We start from the raw sequence: 20,706 nt of genomic DNA on the forward strand, positions 1-20,706 counted from the left end.
GATTGGGTGCTCAAATAAACGCCAAGGTAGCGCATAGGCTTCCGAACCGGTGGAATCAGTAATGTATTATGCCAGGGCTCATGTCTATGAGAAGCCAGAGGCAGGAGTTCCGATTTGGCGCAATTAACCCGAAGGCCTGAGACTGTGCCAAAGTCTTGAACCAGCGAGAGAGCCTCCGGTAAGTGTAAGGGCGCGTGGTCTAAATATAACAAAATATCGTCTGCGAAAAGATTAATGCGGCTCTCCTTAGCTCCAACTTTAATACCAAGAATGAAAGGATGAGATCGAATTTTAATCGCCAGTGGTTCAATAGCCAGAAGAAATAGTAGCGGGGACAGGGGGCATCCTTGGCGAGTACCTCGTTCAAGCGGGAAGGGTGAAGTAAGTTGTCCATTAATAAGAAGCTTAGCCGTGGGCAAAAAATAAAGACTGCGCACCCAGTCCAAAAACATGCCCTCCAGCCCATATTGCCCCATGACCCAAAAAAGGTAAGACCAAGAGATGCTATCAAACGCCTTCTCCATATCTAGGCCTACAATAGCTGCCTGGTTATCCCCTCCTCTGCGAGAGTAAATGGCCATCAAAGCTCTCGTGAGATTCATGGAGGCATATCTGCCAGGCACGAATCCCACCTGATCTTCATGGATAAGGAGGTGAAGGTATGCATTCAGACGTTTGGCAAGTAACGCTGCGAGCAATTTTGCATCTTGGTTAAGAAGTGATATGGGCCTATAAGAGCCCACCTGAGACGGGTCCTTGCCCGGCTTGGGCAGCAGAGCAACATGTGCCAGATTATAGCGGTCCACCCCCTTGTGGGAGTGCAAAGAATTAAAAGCCTCCGCCAGAGGGTGAGATATAACGTCAGACAAAATTTTATAGTATTCCGGCCCATAACCATCTGGCCCAGGTGATTTAGTCAATTTAAGCTCTTTTATACCCAATTCCACTTCAAGACTAGTAATGGGAGCATTCAGAGCTTGAATCTGAGTCGGGAGGAGTTTCGGAAGGATGACATCACTGAAAAAACGGTCCCTATCCGTATCCATCGAGGGCCGCTCTGCATACAGGTCCTTATAATACATCATGAATTGTTGATGTATGTGTGTTTCCGTTGTATGAGTGTGACCCTGCATATCAGTAATAGCAGTGATGACTTGTCGCTTACGATGAGGGCGGACCAGGCGGGCTAACAACCGTCCAGCTCTCCCCCCCCCCACCTGTGGAGATTATAGCGACGAAAGTACAAATCCCTCTCCGCTCGCTGTGTTAGGATCGCATCTATCTGCTGTCGGAGTGTACGTAAGCGTATACGATCGGCCTCCTGCAAGGTCCCCTGATGGCGCCTTCGCAACTGCTGGAACTTGCCCGACAGCAGTAGCAATTCCGCTTCCAGTTTCTTTTTCTTCCCCGCGACATAAGCGATAACAAAGCCCCGTAGTACTGCCTTGGATGCCTCCCAGAAGAGCCCCGGATCAAGATCAGGATCAGAATTGGTGCTACAGTAATCCAGCCATTTTTCCCTAAGGTATCTACGAAAGGCAAGATCTTTAAAGAGGTATCCCGGGAAACGCCATGTCCGTGTGGAAGAGTCAGCAGTAATTTGGAGGGATAGTGTCACGGGAGAATGATCAGAAAGAGGAACCTCCACTATCTCTACAGCACTAACCATGGGCAGCAGCGCAGGAGAGAGCAGAAAGTAGTCAAGACGTGTATAAAGATTATGGGGATTGAAGTAAAACGTATAAGTACGTTCCGTAGGATGGAATAGGCGCCAAATAACTAAGAGCCCCAACTGCGTGGTCAGAAAATTAACTCCTTTACCCATGTTATCCTTAGGGAAGCGCTTGGCGGGGGCACAATCTTGAGAGGGATCCGCCGTGATGTTAAAGTCGCCCCCCACAAGGACAAGGTAACCCGGGTACTGCGCCAGCCGCGACATCAACCCCGAAAAATAGCTGTGATTATAGATGTTAGGGGCGTAAACATTACAAAGACGATAAAGCCGTCCCCAAAGCTCTCCCAGCACTAGGACATATCGGCCCTCTTTGTCCTGTATAACCTTATGCAATTGAAACGGGAGTTGCTTTTGGACCAAGACTGCTACCCCCCTTTGACGAGTGTTATAAGAAGAATAGTAAACCTCCCCCACCCAATCCCTCCTAAGTTTCTCATGTTCTACAGGTGTGAGATGGGTCTCTTGTAGGAATGCAATATCAATACGTTCCCTGCGAAACCAGGAGAGTATTTTCTTTCGTTTGACTGGGGAATGGATCCCATCCACATTAAGGGAGGAAAGTTTTAAATTAACCATGGTCCCCCCACCAAAGAACAATAGGAGCAGAAATGTCAATCAAATAAGAGAAGAGGAAGAGCCCCCCAGCAAGGACCCCCCCCCGTCAAATCACCAAAGATGGCATGTACCAGCAAATGAGAAAAAACCGGTGCTCTCGAGACTCCATTCATACATCCCCATACATACCCCCCCGACACCCCCCCCCTACCCCTCCTCTTCCCATCCACCCCCCCTCAACATACTCCAACCTTCCAGTAACCAACCCAACCAGAAAACCATGATGTAACCAGAACCCCGTACCCCCTCCCCCCCCAGAAACAAAGTGCAGCATGATGTCTGTACAGTCAGCACAAAAGTAATAAATGTAAACAAACTCGCTCTGGCAAGTATTAAGAAAACATAATGCCCAACAAGGACTCCCCAGCAGGCTGCAGAACAAGAGATTCAGACCCCCCGCAATGTGGAAACAAATCCATAGTCTACATAGAGGACTCCCCATGTACAGGCAGCAGGGAGATAGCCCCTGGTACAGATCTGTCCAGAAGCCAGGAGCCAAGAGCGGAAAGAAACCTCCATCAGCCAGCACTCCTCATGCACAGGTCCAAGAAATCCATCTCTCTCTGTCCCAGCAGCTGGTATAAAGTACGCTGCCTCCCAAAAAGTTCGGGACAACAAATCAATCAAGCTTTCAGCAACCCCAGTCCTCTCATGGGCTGGCAGTCCTTCCAAGTAAGAGCGAAGCGCTGCTGGAGGATCCATCAGGACTACAACAGTGTTGGTTTGAATGCGCACTTTAGCAGGATATTGGAGAGTGAATTTAATCCCTCTGGCATGAAGCTGTGTACAGTAGGGCGCCAAAGCCCGTCTCTTCTCCGAGAGCCTGATGGAGAAATCCTGAAAAAGCAAGATCTTGGTGCCATTGTAATCCAGGGAGCTCGCTCGCCTGTATGCCTCCAGAATGCGAGCCTTAACAGCATAGTTGAGGAAGCGAGCTATGACTGGACGTGGTCGGGCTCCTTCAGCGCGTGGCACCCCTATCCGATGTACCCTTTCCACATGCACTGGGCCCATGGAGGATGGAAGTCCGAGGGTTTGAGGCAGCCACGTGGCCACCAGGTCTGCCAACTCAGCATCACGGACTGACTCCGGCACCCCAATAAGCCGCAGGTTATTTCGGCGGCTGCAATTCTCTGCCTCTTCAGCCCGATCGTCCAGCTGCTGAATTTTTGTTTCCAAGGCCGCCAGACGTCCGTCCGCTGTTTCTGCCCGGTCTTCCTGCGCCAAGATCCGTTCTTCTGCTTGCTGGAGGGGCGCAGCGTGACCCGCAATGCTGTCTTTCACTTCCTCCAGCACTGCATGCAGTTTGGACAATTTTTCATCCAAAAGTTTTGAGAGGTGGCAGACCGAAACCTGCATGTCTGCATCGTGCTGGGCTGTACCTGCTGCGATCAGGCTGGGGGGGCCGCCATTTTCAAGGGCTTAGCAGACCTCTCTTTGCCAGGCCTCGGGGTCCTTATCGGCATACCGGACGGCCGCAGCGAATCCGCTCTCCTCCGAGACGCCCCAGAGAAGCAGGAGAAAACCCGATGCCGGATGGAGCAAATTAAAGGCGATTTGTGCTGACTGTGAGCTATTTCGGGGCTGTTTTCTTAGGCTTAGAACGGAGCTCGGCTCACCGGCGTCTGATCAGCACGCGAGCATCACGTGACCCCCGGTTTTTCCTCGTCTTATGGTCTGAAAAATGCGGTACTTTACAAAAGGATCTGCCAGTGTAGTCTTTTATAAACTACATGTAGAAATGCATGTGTATGTGACATATGCAGGAGGAACATCCATTTTTACAATTCGAAACATGGAAAAATCAACAAAAAAAATGTGTGAGCTACACATATAAGAGCCAATACTTAAAAATATAATGTCACACGTCAGAACTTATACATGTAAGTATCGGCACTCACACCTGTATATTAGCCATTTCTAAATCCTACACATTACTACAAATTAAGTACAGAGACTGCATTCATTCTGTTTTTCTAATTAGGAGGGGAATACATCATAGGCTGGCCAAATCAAGCACTTTAGAAAAACATATCTATGCAAGAAAGCAGTAGTAAAACTCAGTGTTGAAATACTGTGACATATACTGCACATGCATTTCCTTTTTGAAATGCTTAATACCTGTCCAAACCACACCCCTTGAAATCTACTGGTAGTGCAGACTTTCGTGTATAAATAGTGGCTTTCTGAAATCAGTACTTACACGAGTAAGGAAATCACAAATAGAGCTTCTAAAATAAGGGCCATATTCTCATGCACAAATTCACATCTGCTCTGAAAAAGGTTTAAATGTGTGCATGTACGCATTTAAGGCCATGTTCTATATGTGGCCCCTAAAAAATCAGTACCAATCAGAATAACACAGTGTAATTCTATATAAGGCATGCGCTATATTGTTGCCCACCCGTCCTCCGCTGGGTAGCTGTAATGCCGGGATGGGTGACTATGCCGACATCTGCGCGCCACTCTAAAGAGAGAATGGCCTTTCAGGGTGAAAGTGTCAAAACTGTACCAACACAAAATCAAACAGTAAAAGAACTCTCCAAAACAGTTCAGGGTTTTAAAGGATGAGTTCAGGTTTATTCTATCCCCTTTACACAGGGGTGACCAGCTCAGGCTTTCAGTTAAGTCTGCTAAGCAGGCCTCATAATCCTGCCAGCAGAAAGCAAAAAGAAACCCCCCCCAAAATAATCTTGGCTTTTCAACATACAGCCAAGCTTTTTGCAAGTTTTACAAAGTTCAGAACTCTCTCTGGGCTGCTTCCACAATCCATGCAGGCCCAGGAGTAAATTGTCAGTAAAGCAAAAAAAAAAAACAACAACAACACAAAAACTAATAATTCTCAACAGAAAAGTCCAAACACTAGCACTGTGTTTTTAGGGCTAGCAAAAAGGTCACAGCCCAGTAAGGTACCTGGACTTCAGTAGTCCAACTTCAGTCCTCTTCACCAGGTCCTTGCATACATTCTCAAACAAACAAATTCTCAATAAAGTCAAACAGTTCCTAATCTCAATGCCTGCCTCCTACTAGCTTTGGCAGGTATTTTGCTCCCCAGAGCTAATGGTGGGGCCTAAAGTTGCTGTGCGGCTTATATCACTTTTTCTTCAGGAAACATATAAGAAAAAGAGTCCCTCCAAAAAATATCCCACCCCGATGTTACAGCATACACATCTCCAAACTTTATGCAATCCCCAGCATACCAAAACACTGCAGGGCTTTTGGTTAACAAAGAAAAACCCCCTCAAGAGACAGATCCTTGCTACCAGTAAAAATGCAACCCTGTTAGCAGCACTAGTCCTTTCAACAGTATCAAAAAGGTTTTAGCCAATACCACAAAACCAAACCACATAGGACTCAGTCTTTCTTTTTAAGGCAAAAGAAACCCCCCCCTCAAAAATGGCTACTTGCCCACTGTGCATAAGTTTATCTCCATTTCTTCAGGTGGAGCAGGAATTGGCTCTTACTCACCGATGTCCATTCCTTCAACTCCTGTGCATGGCTCTGGTGTCTGAGAATCTTCAGGCCCCTGCCATTCCATGCCTGGACCCGCTGCTTTGGCTGGAAAGCTCTTCTCAGCCACTGCTCTGGCTAGCTTCTGCAGGCTAGGCTGAGGTGGAAGCAGGCTTTAGCTCCCTCTGGCTCTCCTGGTGGTTGCTCAGGAGATTTTCTTCCTCTCTGCTAAAAGGGCTCTGCCTAGGCTGAAATGGTGGAGAGGCAGCTCTGAGTGGCTTATATTGATTCCTACTACAAGCTTGCTTCTTCCTATGGCATGGAAGCACTGTTTCTCTCCTTTCTTGTGTGTCAGGGCTGACTAAAAGGTCTGAACTGTCACAATATGCACCTTTGCGCTTAATGGCTGTACACATCACTACCATTTAAGCACACCCATTTAGGCCAAGAAAAATTAGGCCTAAATAACTGCACCTAAGTTATGAGCAGATCACATATATTCTATAACTACACTTAACTTTTAGGAAGACCCATGATCTGCCCAGGCTCCTCCCTTAGCCACACCCCATTTTGAGAGTTGCACACCAAGTTGTGGATGTAACTTCTAATTAGTGTCAATTATGAGATGTTACTTGCCAATTATCGCTGCTGATCGAACATAAGAACATAAGAATTGCCGCTGCTGGGTCAGACCAGTGGTCCACTGTGCCCAGCAGTCTGCTCGCGTGGTGGCTCTTAGGTCAAAGACCAGTGCCCTTTTTAAGTCTAGCCTTACCTGTGTGCATTCTGGTTCAGCAGGAACTTATGTAACCTTTTCTTGAATCCCTGGAGGGTGTTTTCCCCTATAGCAGCTTCTGGAAGAGCATTCCAGATTTCTACCACTCTCTGGGTGAAGAAGAACTTCCTTATGTTTGTACGGAATCTATCCCCTTTTAACTTTAGAGAGTGCCCTCTCATTCTTTCTACCTCGGAGAGGGTGAACAATCTCTCTTTTTCTACTAAGTCAATTCCCTTCAATATCTTAAATGTTTTGATCATTTCCCCTCTCAGTCTCCTCTTTTCAAGAGAGAAGAGGCCCAGTTTCTCTAGCCTCTCATTGTACGGCAACTCCTCCAGTCCCTTAACCATTTTTGTCGCTTTCTGGACCCTTTCGAGTAGTACTATGCCCTTTTTCATGTACAGTGACCAGTGTTGGACACAGTATTCCAGGTGGGGGCGCACCATGGCCCGGTACAGCGGCATGATAACCTTCTCAGATCTGTTTGTGATCCCCTTCTTGATCATTCCTAGCATTCTGTTCGCCCTTTTCACTGCTGCTGCATAGTGCGCGGATGGCTTCATTGACTTGTCTACAAGAACTCTCAAGTCTCTTTCCTGGGGGCTTTCTCCGAGTACAGCACCAGACATCCTGTATTCGTGCATATGATTTTTGTTACCGACATGCATCACCTTGCACTTATCCATGTTGAACATCATTTGCTGTTTCATGGCCCATTCCTCGAGTGTGTTTATGTCTTGTTGTAGGTCTTCGCAATTCTTCTGTGTCCTCACTACTCTGAATAACTTTGCATCGTCCGCAAATTTAATCATGACACTCGTCGTACCAATTTCCAGGTCATTTATAAATATGTTGAAGAGCACGGGCCCAAGCACCGAACCCTGCAGCACTCCACTAGTGACGCTTTTCCAGTCCGAGTATTGGCCATTTACCCCCACTCTCTGTTTCCTATCTGCCAACCAGTTTATAATCCATGTGCGTATATCACCCTTAATTCAATGGCTTGCAATTTTTTGAAGTAGATGTTCATGTGGGACCTTGTCGAATGCCTTCTGAAAATCTAGATATACAATGTCAACCAGGTCACCCTTGTCTGCCTGTTTACTCCCTCGAAGACGTGCAGTAAGTTTGTCAAGCAAGATCTTCCTTTGCTGAAGCCATGCTGGCTGGTCCTCATCAGACTGTGTCCGTCAAGGTGATCAATGATGCAGTCCTTTATCAGCGCCTCTACCATCTTTCCCGGTACCAAAGTCAGACTCACTGGTCTGTAGTTTCCCGGATCTCCCCTCAAACCTTTCTTGAAGATTGGTGTAACATTCGCCACTTTCCAGTCTTCCAGAATCCTTCCTAAGTTGATCGACAGATTGACTATTGGTTGAAGCAGTTCAGCTATAACCCCTTTCAGTTCCTTGATTACCCTCGGGTAGATGCCGTCCGGTCCCAGGGATTTATCATTTTTAAGCCTATCAATCTGCCTGCATACCTCTTCTAGACTGACCAATGACCCTGTCAGTTTCCCATCTTCATTTCCTGTGTATAGCCTGTCGGCTTCTGGTATATTAAATATATCCTCTTCGGTAAATACAGATGCAAAATATGTGTTCAGTTTGTCGTCGATGGCTTTGTCCTCCTTTAGTACTCCCTTTATTCCATGGTCATCTAACGGCCCCACTGCTTCCTTCGTGGGTCGTTTCCCCTTAATATATTGAAAGAATAGCTTAAAATTTTTTGCCTCCTTGGCTATTTTTTCCTCATAGTCTCTATTGGCCCCTCAGTTGTGCACACTATATACATGTGCAACTTAGGACACCTTATATAGATTTGGGCCTTAATTTGTAAAATATATGAGAACACTGCAATTTCAGCCCTGCTTTATATAAATAATAATTTACATAAAGCAATAACACCGGAAATGTCTTACACCCAACCTGTTGAAAAGTATGAATTCTCTTATCACCCTTATTCATTTATATAACCACTAGTCTTTAAGCTGGTTACATTAACGGGTGCTAGAATAGATGTGTGTGTGTCTTTCTTTTTTTTCTTTCTTTCTCCTTGGCCGCTTTCTGTCTTTCTTTCTTTCATTCTGTCTCTCTCTCTCCTTGGCTGCTGTCTGTCTTTCTCTCCTCCTGTCTCTCTCTTTCCTCAGCTGTCCACCAGCACCCCTTGCCTGCTCCCCCTGTCCAGCAGTAGCCCTTCTCCCTTCCTTTAACCTCTCCCGTGTCCAGCAGCAACCCTTCCCTGCTCCCCCTGTCCAGCAGTAGCCCTCCTACCTTCCTTTTACCTCCCCCCTGTCCAGCAGCACCCCTTCCCTGCTCCCCCTGTCCAGCAGCAGCCCTTCTCCCTTTGTTTTACCTTCCACCTGTCCAGCAGCACCTCTTCCCTGCTCCCCCTGTCCATCAATACCTGTCCAGCAGCACCCCTTCAGTGCTCCCCCTGTCCAGCAGCATCCCTTCGTTTTATCTCCCCCCTGTCCAGCAGCACCTCTTCACTGCTCCCAAACCGCCGTTCCTACTCTCCCTCCATCCCAGCTTCCTGATCTCTTCTGGCCCACTGGCACAAACCGCTGCCGCCGCTGCTATTTGTCAATGTCCCTGCCCACTGCCTGTCTGTTTATCGTGCCCCTTCTCCCATCTACCTTTTTTTTTAATCACATGTTATCACACAGTAACCCCTGCTGGAGTAGAAAAAGCAACTGGCACACAGTAACTCCTGCTGGATATAGTAAACTGCTACCACTCGTAGCAAACTGTCATGTGCGCTCACTTCGAACATGTGCACGTGCTGCACACGCACGCGCTGAACCCTTTAACATTTCTCTGCTGGCCACGGAATTACGGATCACGGAGGCAGGGATCACGCAGGTAGGAGTGCGCATGCGCGCTTAGGGTTTTAATATTAGTGATTACCCTTGGGTAAAAAAAACCATGATCAAATTGTCCTCATTAAGCTGTAGATGATGCATTTTAACTGCATTTCTTCAATGACAAATTCATTCTTTTTTTTTTTTCCAATTTGACTGTTTATATGAGCAGAAAATTCAGGAGCATCTGAAGGAACTGTCATACCTGAAGGCTCTCCAGAATGACTGTGAGTTGGAAGAGGAGCAGAAACAACTTACCAAACAGCAAATAGACCTTTGGCAAAAACTTAAAATATTGATCCAAGTTAGCGGTGACCAGTCTAAGACAAATGAAGATGCTAAGACATGTAAGTCTCTTATCTGAGCTCTTTATGTAGAATTATTATTTATTTATTTCAGGTATTTATATACTGCTCCTATACCTCCAAGGGAATCCTAAGTAGTATACATTGTATGGTGGTCAGGTACTCTAGGTGTTTTCCCAATCTGTCCGCTGGGCTCACAAGCTAACTATGATACCTTGAACAGCTTCAGGGTATTCCCAGTGAATCCAGTGAGCAATATTTACCAAGGAATCTATGTCAGCAATCCAAGATGCTGCAGAAAGAACACTTCTGGGGCAGGCAGACGGCAGGAGGCTGGCTTTGTTGTGCCACCGGCTGCTCAAAGAGTTTAAATTACAGCAGCGGAGGAGGTGGTAGGTGGGGGAGTCAGGAACTGGGGAGATGTACCATAGGATCCAGCAGGGGAGAAGGGGATGCTGGGGTTGGGAATGAGGGAAGGACAGATGCTACACAGGCTGAGTGTGTGTGTGTGTGGGGGGGGGGGGGGTGAGAAAGCAAGAAGAACAGATACTGTATGGACTAGGAGGGGTTTGGGAAGGCAGGGAAGAGCAGATGCTGCAAAAGTTGGGGGGTTGGGAAGGGAGGTAAAGAGAGATGCATGAGTGAGTGGGGTGGTGGAAAGGGAGGGAAAGAGGTGCTGCTGGTGGGTGAGGGAAGAGAAAAAGAGAATTGTTGGACTTAGGTGTGTGGAGTGGGAGGGAAAGAGAGATGGTATAAACAGGGAAAGGAAGAAAGAAGAAGAATTGTTGTACATAAAAGTGGTGGAGAGGAGGGATGGAGAAATGTTACACTGGGAGGGAAGAGAGATGACTCAAAGAAAGGAGAGATGTCAGATTCCAGAGAAGGGTGGTGGAAGGAGGGAAGAGAGAGATGTCAGACTACTGGAATGGAAGGGAAGGAGGGGAGAGAGATGCCAGACTACAGAGAGGAGAGGAGAGAGATGCCAGACAGCAGAAAGGAGAGGAGAGAAGGAGAGAGATGTTAGACCATGGGAAGAGGGAAGGAAGGAGAGAGAAAGCCAGACCATAGGAGAGGAGAGAAATTCCATGCTATAGTAAGGAGAGGAGAAAGATGCCAGACTATAGGAGGGGGGAAGGAGGAAGACAGAGATGTCTGACCATGGAAGGGGAAGGGGAAGGGATAAAATGGAGCACGGGGATGGAGGGGAAGGGGAGGAGATGGTGCACAGCAATGGGTATGGCAGGGAAGAGATAAGAAAAAATGTTTTTTATGGATAGATGGGAATAGGGAGAAAAAAGAGGAAGGAGATGATACACATGAATACATGGGAAAGGAAGGGAAGACATGGGAAAGTAGATAGATTTTGAGATAAAAGCAGAAAATAGAAGAAAGTTAAATGTTAAAAGTTAATGCTAAAAATTGATGTAGGGCAGAAAGTGAAGAAGGAGAGAAAAACAGCAAACGGATAAGAAGACCCTGGAAACAGTAAAGAGCACAGACAGTAAGATGTGTAACCAGAGCCCGGGAAAAGATGGTTAGAAAATTAATATCGGCTGACAACAATGGTAGGGGAAATGAATTTATTTTCAATATAGTAATTGAAATGTGTCAGTTTGAGAATCTACATCTGCTGTCTATATTTTGTACTGTTCAGGAAGAAATGCATTTGTTTCTATTTCTCTGGGGTTGTACTGCATGCAGAGTCTTGCATCTTAGGGTTTCGTTTGAATATATATTAGTACTTTTAGTTTGTGGTCCTGTATTTGCATAGGGGTTATCTGTGTTCTACATGTGTGACCAAGGCCAGGTGTTCTGGTAGGAATGAATGTTGAGAAGCATACAGTGTGCTTTGTATAATTTAATTTTGTGGTTAACCATTATATGTTGTTAATAAGATTATATTATGTATATATGAAAAATGAATGGAAAAAAGTATTATAATTAGTACTATTATGGGGATGGGGTCTGGGGTGGGGCTTAGGCGGGGTATGGGGTGGAGATTGGGTGAGATCTGGGGCAGAGCTTTCAGGCCCCCCAAAACAAAAAAGTGTTCTTCTGCCTATGCTACAGCCTATATCCAGAAATTTGAAGACAACCTGACCCAGGATGTCCAGGTTGATAGCAGTATCCCAAAAAATGAACAGAAAAAAAAAGACTTGGAAAAGTATTTAGTTTTAATGGATTAAACATGGAATTTTGAGCTTTTGAACAAAGAACAACAACTAGAGATAGAGGAAAGTACTTTAGGTCACATTATGTGCTGTCCTATCCAGGGTGAGCAGACTAAGACCCAATGTCCTTACCCCCAAATTCTATATATGGTGTATAAAGTTGGATGTGTTATGTAAGGAGGGAAGCCATGTTGGAAACTTTGTGAATCTGTAGAGAAAGCATGTCACTCCAACTTTATGTTAGTGTATCACATTAGGTGGATTCTCTGTTATATCAGATTTTTAATTATAGATGTAGAGTTTTTGGTTTGGTGACTGTTGCATATTTTGTTTGTTTATGTGACAATGAATGAAGGGTTTTTTTTTAATGACACTGGCTTTTTTTTTTTCTCCAGTTTTGAAAGAGCTCAGACCTACAGTATGACTAAATAAGATATAGTCCCTGTGTTTGGAACTTGTTTCCAGTTTGGGGCATTTATCAGTGAAGTCAACTCCTAGATTACTTGTAAACTGTTAGTATTGTTATTGCAGCTATAACCAGCATTAAATGCATCAAAGAAGAGTATTAATAGTGTAATTTCAATTACCCCAATATTGACTAGATAAAGGTCATATCAGGAAATGTTCCAAGATGAAATGAATAACTGCTTCATGGAGCAGCCGGTTCAGGAACCAACAAGAAGGGAATATATTTTATATCTGATACTTAGGGCTAGATTCACTAACCTTTCGATCCGTGGGCGATTGGAGGTAGGCTGACTGATTCACCAACCATCTTCATGCAATGGGGGCGATCGGAGGCATGCCCCCAACCGACTGCATGGATTGCTAGAGCCCTGACAGTAGTGACAGGAGAAGCAGCCACTGTCACTGCTGTCAGGGCTTATGCTGGCTTTTTAAATTTTTTTTTAATCAGGCAGATATTTTGCGTGTTTTATACATGCAAAATATCTGTCCAATTAAAAAAAAATAAAAATTAAACCCCCTCTTCCAACAAGTGCCCCGTCCCCCCCCCCTCCATTCCCGAACCCCCGAAAAAATGTGTCCCACCGCCACCACAGCCCTTTAAAATTATGGCAGGAGGGTTCCCACTCCCTCCTGCCATCGGTCCCACCCCCGACTTCCCCACCCACCAACAAAAAAACAAATGTCAGGAGGGATGCCAACTCCCTCCTGCCACCCACTGGATGCCCCTCCCTGTACCTTTAACAGAGCTGGAGGGGTGCTCAATCCCTCCTGCTCCAATGCCTCCCACGACAAGTCTACGGCCGTAGGCTCCGCCCCGGTGCATGATGGGCTCAGGCACCTCGGGATCCTCCCTTGGGAGGGGCCTGGGGTGCCTCAGCCAGTCAGGGACTTCCTTAAGGAGGAGTCTAAGGAAGTCCCTGATTGGCCATTGGCCACAAACGCTTTATTACATTTCCCTTCAGACTAGAACTGGTAAGTTGTTGAAAATTTCCCTCTTATCTGTGGTGATTATCCAGATGAAGTCAGCAGTTGATGGCATATCTGGATATTCAGTGAATATATATGGATAAGCAATGTTCTGAATATCCAGGTATATGTTTAATTACCACTAACCATGGAGTTTAAATATTGACCCATTAGTCTTTATAGAAGTTGTTCCCTCTCATGTATTCCTAAAATGAAGCAGTTTATTCAGCAAGATCTTCAGGAACAAGCCTAATCCATAATAGCACACACTTTACAACACATGATTTGGACAAGATATACCCTTAGTATCCCTCAGTCTAATGATGTTCAGCTGCATTTAGCTCTCAGATTTGTTTACTGTTCAAATACTTCATGAAAAGAGGCTACTTACTATGTAAGGCTCAGCACAGCGTTTCTGAGAAATCTCTGTTCCCAGTGGCAGCTGCACTGCCACTTCTCATTTAGTTTTCCAAAGGCATCAGAAGATTACAGGAATCTTATTGCAGCTGCTAATCCCCAGCTGATGCGCAGCTCAAATTGAAGAAGCTTACTCTCTCACCATGTGGAGTCTGTCATTCCGCTAAATAAACAATGAATACGTTACAAGGGTTTACTTTCTTGGAAATAATCCAGTTAGCAGAACTGCAAGGGCAACTGACTGAAAGTTATTGGGCTCGAGCCATGATCATTTCATTTAAAATCTTAAATTGTTTTATTAGATTTTGATAATACATGAAGTTGCCAAATGAAACAAAACCTTAGGGAAATTAAATAGATAGAAAAGAAAGCAGGAAATATAAGTCATATACTTTCACATTATGATTTTATGATGTTTGTAATGCATTGATTCCGGCCCTCCAATTTAATATCTAAAATATGAAAATTTGCATGCTTATGTATAGGGATGTACCACTAGGGATCAAGTTGCCATGAAAGGCCCCATGTGGCAGCTTGACCCCTAGTGGTAGTACTGTAAGACAACCCTGGGGGGGTCATCTGTGCGATTTTGAACCGGGCACCAGCAGGAGTGGGAGCAACTGGGGAATGTTTGTGCATCATACCTACTAGACCCCCAGGAATTTATAAAGGTAGACCCGGTGGGGTTGTGGACCTCAAGGACCGACATTGAACACCCCTGGTCTATGGGAAGACTTTATCCATATTTTGCATATGTGACCAAGCTGCCACTATACAGTTTTTTGTGACTCTTTGTTTTTCCCTCTATTTTTACCATGGACCCCTGACGAAGGTTTGTCCGAAACACGGACCGTGTCGGGTCCCCTGATTGGTAAAAGGGTTTGCATATATATCTTTTTGTCACAAATAAATCTTGCCTACGTCTTGTACAGATCTGCAGTTTTGTCTTGTTTGCTATATGTAATTTGATTACATTTATGTTTATTTCACTTGTACCACTTTTCTTGGGGTCAAAACAAAGCAGTTTACAATTTAAATTATGAAATAGAAAAAAACACCAAATATTCAAATAGGAAAGCATAAAAAATTAAGAAATAGCAGCAGGTATAGAGAGCTGCAGAGGGAAATGTAGAGGCTGAATATGGGCCCATATAACTTAGGAACCTAAACTCCACTAAATGCTTTGCTAAAAAGATGAATTTTCAGGTCCACTTTAAATTTAGTAAGAATGCTTCAAACTGAATGATTGGTTAAAGAAGATTCCACAAGATAGATGTCAAGAAGAAAAAAGCTGAGTGCCTATTGGTATTGAGATGTGCCAAAGAAGGTGGTAGCAGAAAATGTTATAGTGATTTGATAAATGAAGAAGGTGAGAAGACATGTAAGACGTGATAAATAAAGCCAAGTAAGGAAGGCTACCTCTAAAAATGGCTTTGTGAGGGGGCTTTGGGAGATATGGGCATCAAGAAAAGGAGGAATACTAGTGACTGACCCTTTTAAGAGGTGGTCCAGGAGCATTAGGCCATGGCTTAACGGCTCAATGTTCCCATTCAGGAAGAATAATATCAGCTTGCAGCGTTATTCAATTTATATAGTAATGAGATGTTTTGAATACTTTGTATCTTATTAGTATGCCTCCTGACATGTTAGGGTAATATATAGTGTGACCATATGGCTCCAGAAAAAAGGGGACGGATTGAGACATCCGGGTTTTACTTCCATTGAAAGCAACCAAGATGTCTCAATCTGTTCTCCTTACTTCCATTGCTTTCAATGGAAGTAAAACCCGGATGTCTCGATCCATCCCCTTTTTTCTGGAGCCATATGGTCACACTAGTAATATAATATTAATAATCCCCGGAGGGATACTGAACTGTAAAGCACAAAAATCAAACGTGTCTATGAATGGTTATACCCAGTGTTCAGTCAAGTTTCAAAACTTTTATACCACTAAACAGGTGGAGGGGCATAATCAAAAAAAGCGTCTAAGTCCCCTTTTGGCCTAAATCCCTAAACGTTCAACCCAGAAGCACATGGTCGGGTTGGGCCCATGTGCCTCAGGCCCCACCCCCAGGAGGGGCCTAAGGCTCCCGGGCCTATTCTGATTGGCCCAGGTGCCTTAGGCCCCACCAGTAGGCGGGGCTTTGGGACGGATGGGCCAATCCAGCCTCATTCCGTCATTAGCTGCCTGCCGGACAGGCGGGTTTGGCTCCCGTCTGTCCGGCCAATTAAACCAAAGGTACGGGGAAGGGGGGTAGGGGTGTCGTGGGGGGTCGGCCAGGGGGGTCGCGGGTCGGCTGGGGGGGTGGTCGGAGGTTCTTGGGGGGGCGGTCGTTGGGGGGAGGGGGGTTTGCATCGAGGGCAGGAGGACCTGGGATCCCTCCTGCCCGTAATGTAGTGCGGGGTGGGGGTAGGAGGTCACCGTGGCCAGAAGGGTTTGGGCTCCCTCCTGGCCCGAACAACTAGCGGGGGGGGGGGGGTCGCCAAGGCCAGGAGGGCTTGTGCTCCCTCCTGGCCCGATATTGTTGGGGAGTCGGCGGGGCAAGAGGGCTTGGGCTCCCTCTTGCCCCGATGTTGTGTGTGGGGGGGGGAGTGATGCATCGCGGCAGGAGAGATGCCTCATCTCCCCTACCGTGATGCCATCACTCCTCTACCCGAACTGCCGCGGGTCGCAGCAGTTCGGGTAGAAGAGTGATGGCATCGCGGTAGGGGAGATGAGGCATCTCTCCTGCCGCGATGGTTAGGTTGCCGGGCCGCTGAACTGATGGCACCAGCGGCCATCAGCTCAGCGGCCCGTTTTTCGGCACTTAGACCTGGTTTTCTTTCGTCTAAGTGAAAAAGGTCTAAGTGCCGACTAAACTGTATTGGTTATACCTGTTGTACAGCTAGGTGTAGGTCGGCCCACCTTTCACCCACTGCCCGCTCTTTCCCCTCCTCTAAACACACCTCTTTTCTCTCTGTGCGTCTAGAGGCAGGGGAAAGGCCTAAGTTGGTTTTACATACGTCTAAAAAGCAGCTTTGGTTATGGGTACTTGGACGATCAGGCTTTTTGATCGTCCAAGTAGCCATTTAGGACACTTTTTAGACTTTTTTTTTTTTTAATTATTACCCCCTTTGGCCTCAAAATCCAAAGTTTAGATACTCAAAAGAGCAAAAGCTCTGAAAGAGTTAGTCTTTATGTCATTGGCTCAATTCCGGAAAAACTCCATAGAGAAAAAAAACCTCCCATCCATTCTCGGGAGAAAAAATTCTCTGGTAAAAAACCGGATTAGATTTAATACTCATAAAAAGCATGAGGCACAAACATTAATCTCAAAAGGCTATCAAAGTTAGTAGCAGCTTCAGAGCAGTCAAAAAGCCTGCTTTTTCCATAGTCCTTCAATGATAGTATTTCCATATCCCTTCAAACGATGGTTGTAATCCACTGTTTACGAGACTTCCTGTAATTCTCTCTGCAATAATTTTCAAATTCAACAAGAGTCCTTGCAAGCCTTGTTTCGCAGGTCGCTGCATCAGGAAAATAAACTCTGCCAGCTGGAGCAGTTTTGTCATAGTAAAACATGACTCGTTACTCAAAAAGATGCTCAGAGTGATGCCACTACTGGCACGAAATTGAGAAAGAAAAAAAAGGAAAATATAATGCACATTTTTGCACTTTAACTAATCTTAAATGGCAAACAACACATTTTATGGCCATAATGCACCTTTAATTAGCTCCCATTAGTGTTTCAAATTAGTTCTCTAGCTCAGTGTTTCTCAACTTGGTCCTGGAGTACCCCCTTGCCAGTGAGGTTTTTAAGATATCCACAGTGAATATGCATGAAAGAAATTTGCATATAATGGAGGCAGTGTATGCAAATCATGTTTATGCATATTCATTGTGGATATACTGAAAACCTGACTGTCAAGAGGGTACTCCAGGATCGAGTTGAGAAACACTGGTCTAGCTTACTGGTAAGAAGTATAAAGGCTGAAAGAAGCCTTGTTACATCTTATCAAGGATTAACTGACCAGCTTGTCAATAAGGTAGTGCCTGAGGGCCCACAGCAGTTGTGGGCCCACTCTCTCCTAAACATTAAGAGCCAGTAATATATGAGGGGTTGCTAAAAAGTTCTCAGCCCAATCAAGAAATCTGGGCGAGTCTCCATCAGGGGCTATACACGTAGACCAGTGATTTTCCACTTTTTTCGTTTTGTATTTTTCTGATGGAATGAAAAAAGTGGAAAATCACTGGACTGAGTGTATAGCCCTCGATGAGGACTGTCCAAACTTTGTTGGTTGGGCTGAAAACTTTTCAGTGACCCCCTCATATATTGAATGGGATCATAGTTGATGTACTCCTGAATTTTATATATATATATATTTATATAAATCCACTCTAGGCACATAGAATATGAATGAACACATTGCTTTGGAAACATAAGAACATAAGAAATGCCTTCACCGGATCAGACCGAGGTCCATCAAGTCCGGCGATCCGCTTACGCGGCGGCCCATTCAGGTTCTCTGTTATGAAAACCTGAAATTACCGTATCCCTCAATATGATTTGCAAGAAGGTGTATATCCAACTTGTGCTTGAAACCCCGAAGAGTAGTCTCCGCCACAACACCCTCAGGAAGAGAATTCCAAGCGCCCACCACTCGTTGTGAGAAACAGAACTTCCTGGCATTCGTTCTGAACCTGCTGCCACCCAGTTTCAGGCTTTGACCTCTTGTCCGTGTCACATCTGAAAATCTTAGTAATGCTGCTTCTTGGTCTATTTCATCAAATCCTTTTAATATTTTAAAAGTCTCTATCAAATTGCCTCTCAGTCTTCTCCTCTTGAGTGTGAACAATCCCAGTTTCCTTAGGCGTTCTTCATAGCTCAAATTTTTCATTCCTTTGACTAGTTTTGTGGCTCGCCTTTGCACCTTCTCCAACAGAGTTATGTCCTTCTTAAGATAAGGAGACCAGTGTTGGACACAGTACTCCAAGTGTGGTCTGACCATTGCTCTATAAAGCGGCATTATGACTTCTTCCGATCTACTCGTGATCCCGTTCCTAATTAAGCCCAACATCCTGTTTGCTCTCTTTGCTGCCGCAGCACATTGTGCCGATGGCTTCAGGGTTCTGTCAATCAGTACCCCCAAATCCCTTTCGTGTTCGCATTTTGCTAATGTTACCCCAAACATTCTATACTCGTGTTCTTTATTCTTTTTTCCTAGATGCATCACCTTGCATTTATTAATGTTAAAATTCATCTGCCACTTTGTTGCCCATGTTTCCAGCTGTCTCAGATCCTTCTGAAGCTCCTCGCAGTCCCTTTGAGAGCCAACTGCCCGACATAATTTTGTATCATCGGCGAACATAAGACATTTATACATGCAACAAGGCTCACCAAAGACAATTCAGGAGTGGCCGCCTTCTCCCCTCTCTTCCACCTCTGGATCTGTCATTTGTCCCCACTCACCGGCCCACAGCCAGCAACTCTCCCCTCTCTCTAAACCTCCCCCTTTCTGAACCTCATCAACTTTTCAGGGAGGAGCAACAATGCATATTTGCTTTCTGCGCCGACCCCGCAGACTTCCCTCTGCTGCACCGCACCCTTGCTGATGCCACTCCCTTTTTTCTCTCTGGTGGGACGTGGCAGAGGGAAGCCTGTGGCGTTGGCACAAGTAGCGGATGCATGTCACTGCCGCTGCCACACAGGGGGATGAGTTGCTAAAAGCTCCAATGTACATAGGAATTCTATGAACGTTGGAGCTTTTACTGCAGTGGTCGATAAAAGGGATACTAAATACATAAAAGGTAAACATATATATATACAGTTTACAAATCTTTCCAGAAATGGAAAAGCAGTAGAACAAGATGAAATGAATTGAGATTAAAGAGGGTAGATTTAGAGTAACATCAGGGAGTACTTTTTCATAGAGAGGGTGTTGGAAACCTGGATGCTACAGTGATAGAATTCAAAAATGCATAAGATAAACACAAAGGGCCCTTAAATCTAAAAAGGGTGGAATCAAAACAAAACTTGTCAGTGCTTAGATGACAATTCTATCTGTAGGGAAGTAAGGTCAATACTAGGCGGACTTTTATGGTCCCTGTCTTGATTAAGGAAAGACAGATTTGAATGAGATGGAGTGGGCATTGATGGCAATAAAGCGATTGGACAGTAAGCCTAGTGTTGAGCAGACTTCTACAGTCTGTGACCTGAGAATAGCAAGGACAGATAAAGAACAAATGTGCATTTCTTTGTCACAACCATAATTATAAAACTACTCTTCCGTGTTTGCGTGTCTGCCCTAGATGTGATGCCAGTATTTGATCACAATGAAGTGTAACCTGCAGGAAGTGACAGGTTCAGCTCTGATTGCCATACTGGGCAGACTAAATGGGCAATTTTAGTTGTCATTATATACTGTACTATGAACCCAATATTCAGCCGGCAGTGAACAGTGCTTTGACTGCCCGCCAGCAGCATTAAACCTAGATATTCAATGTTGGGCTGTTTCCGGCAACTATATCCATTGTTTTTTTTAGCCACTAAACACCTACATTATTCTCCTGCAGATGGCCAAATTTAGGATGCTTATTATTATTTATTTAAAACCTTTCTAGCCCGCATATCAAATGTGGCTAACACCATTAAACGCATAATAAAATTAGACAGACTTAAACAAATCAAAATAAAACATCACCATACAGTATACAATTCAAAAACATATACATATAAATAATTACATTACATTACATTAGGGATTTCTATTCCGCCATTACCTTGCGGTTCAAGGCGGATAACAAAAGATTAATTTAAAAAAAACAAAAAAAAACCACAGTTTTACAATGGGAGAACTATTGAATAGCTAGAGAGGTAGATAGATCTTTTAAACATTTCACGGGTTGTTAAAGGTAAAGTGGTTTGCAAAAGAATTAAGAAGGAGGTCATAATCTAAAT

The 20,706-nt window shown here is 45.0% G+C and overlaps 1 protein-coding gene across 1 annotated transcript in view; it reads left to right on the plus strand.

The window, feature by feature from the left end:
- Positions 1-20,706, plus strand: part of VWA3B (von Willebrand factor A domain containing 3B) — a 411,842-nt gene that overhangs the window by 348,462 nt on the left and 42,674 nt on the right. Inside the window, exon 30 of the mRNA XM_033949516.1 lies at positions 9,614-9,788. Coding sequence (XP_033805407.1) covers positions 9,614-9,788 — 175 coding nt within the window. The remainder of the gene's footprint in view (positions 1-9,613; positions 9,789-20,706) is intronic.

Source organism: Geotrypetes seraphini, chromosome 6 (assembly GCF_902459505.1).
Source record: "Geotrypetes seraphini chromosome 6, aGeoSer1.1, whole genome shotgun sequence".
Classification (NCBI taxonomy): Eukaryota; Metazoa; Chordata; class Amphibia; order Gymnophiona; family Dermophiidae; genus Geotrypetes; species Geotrypetes seraphini.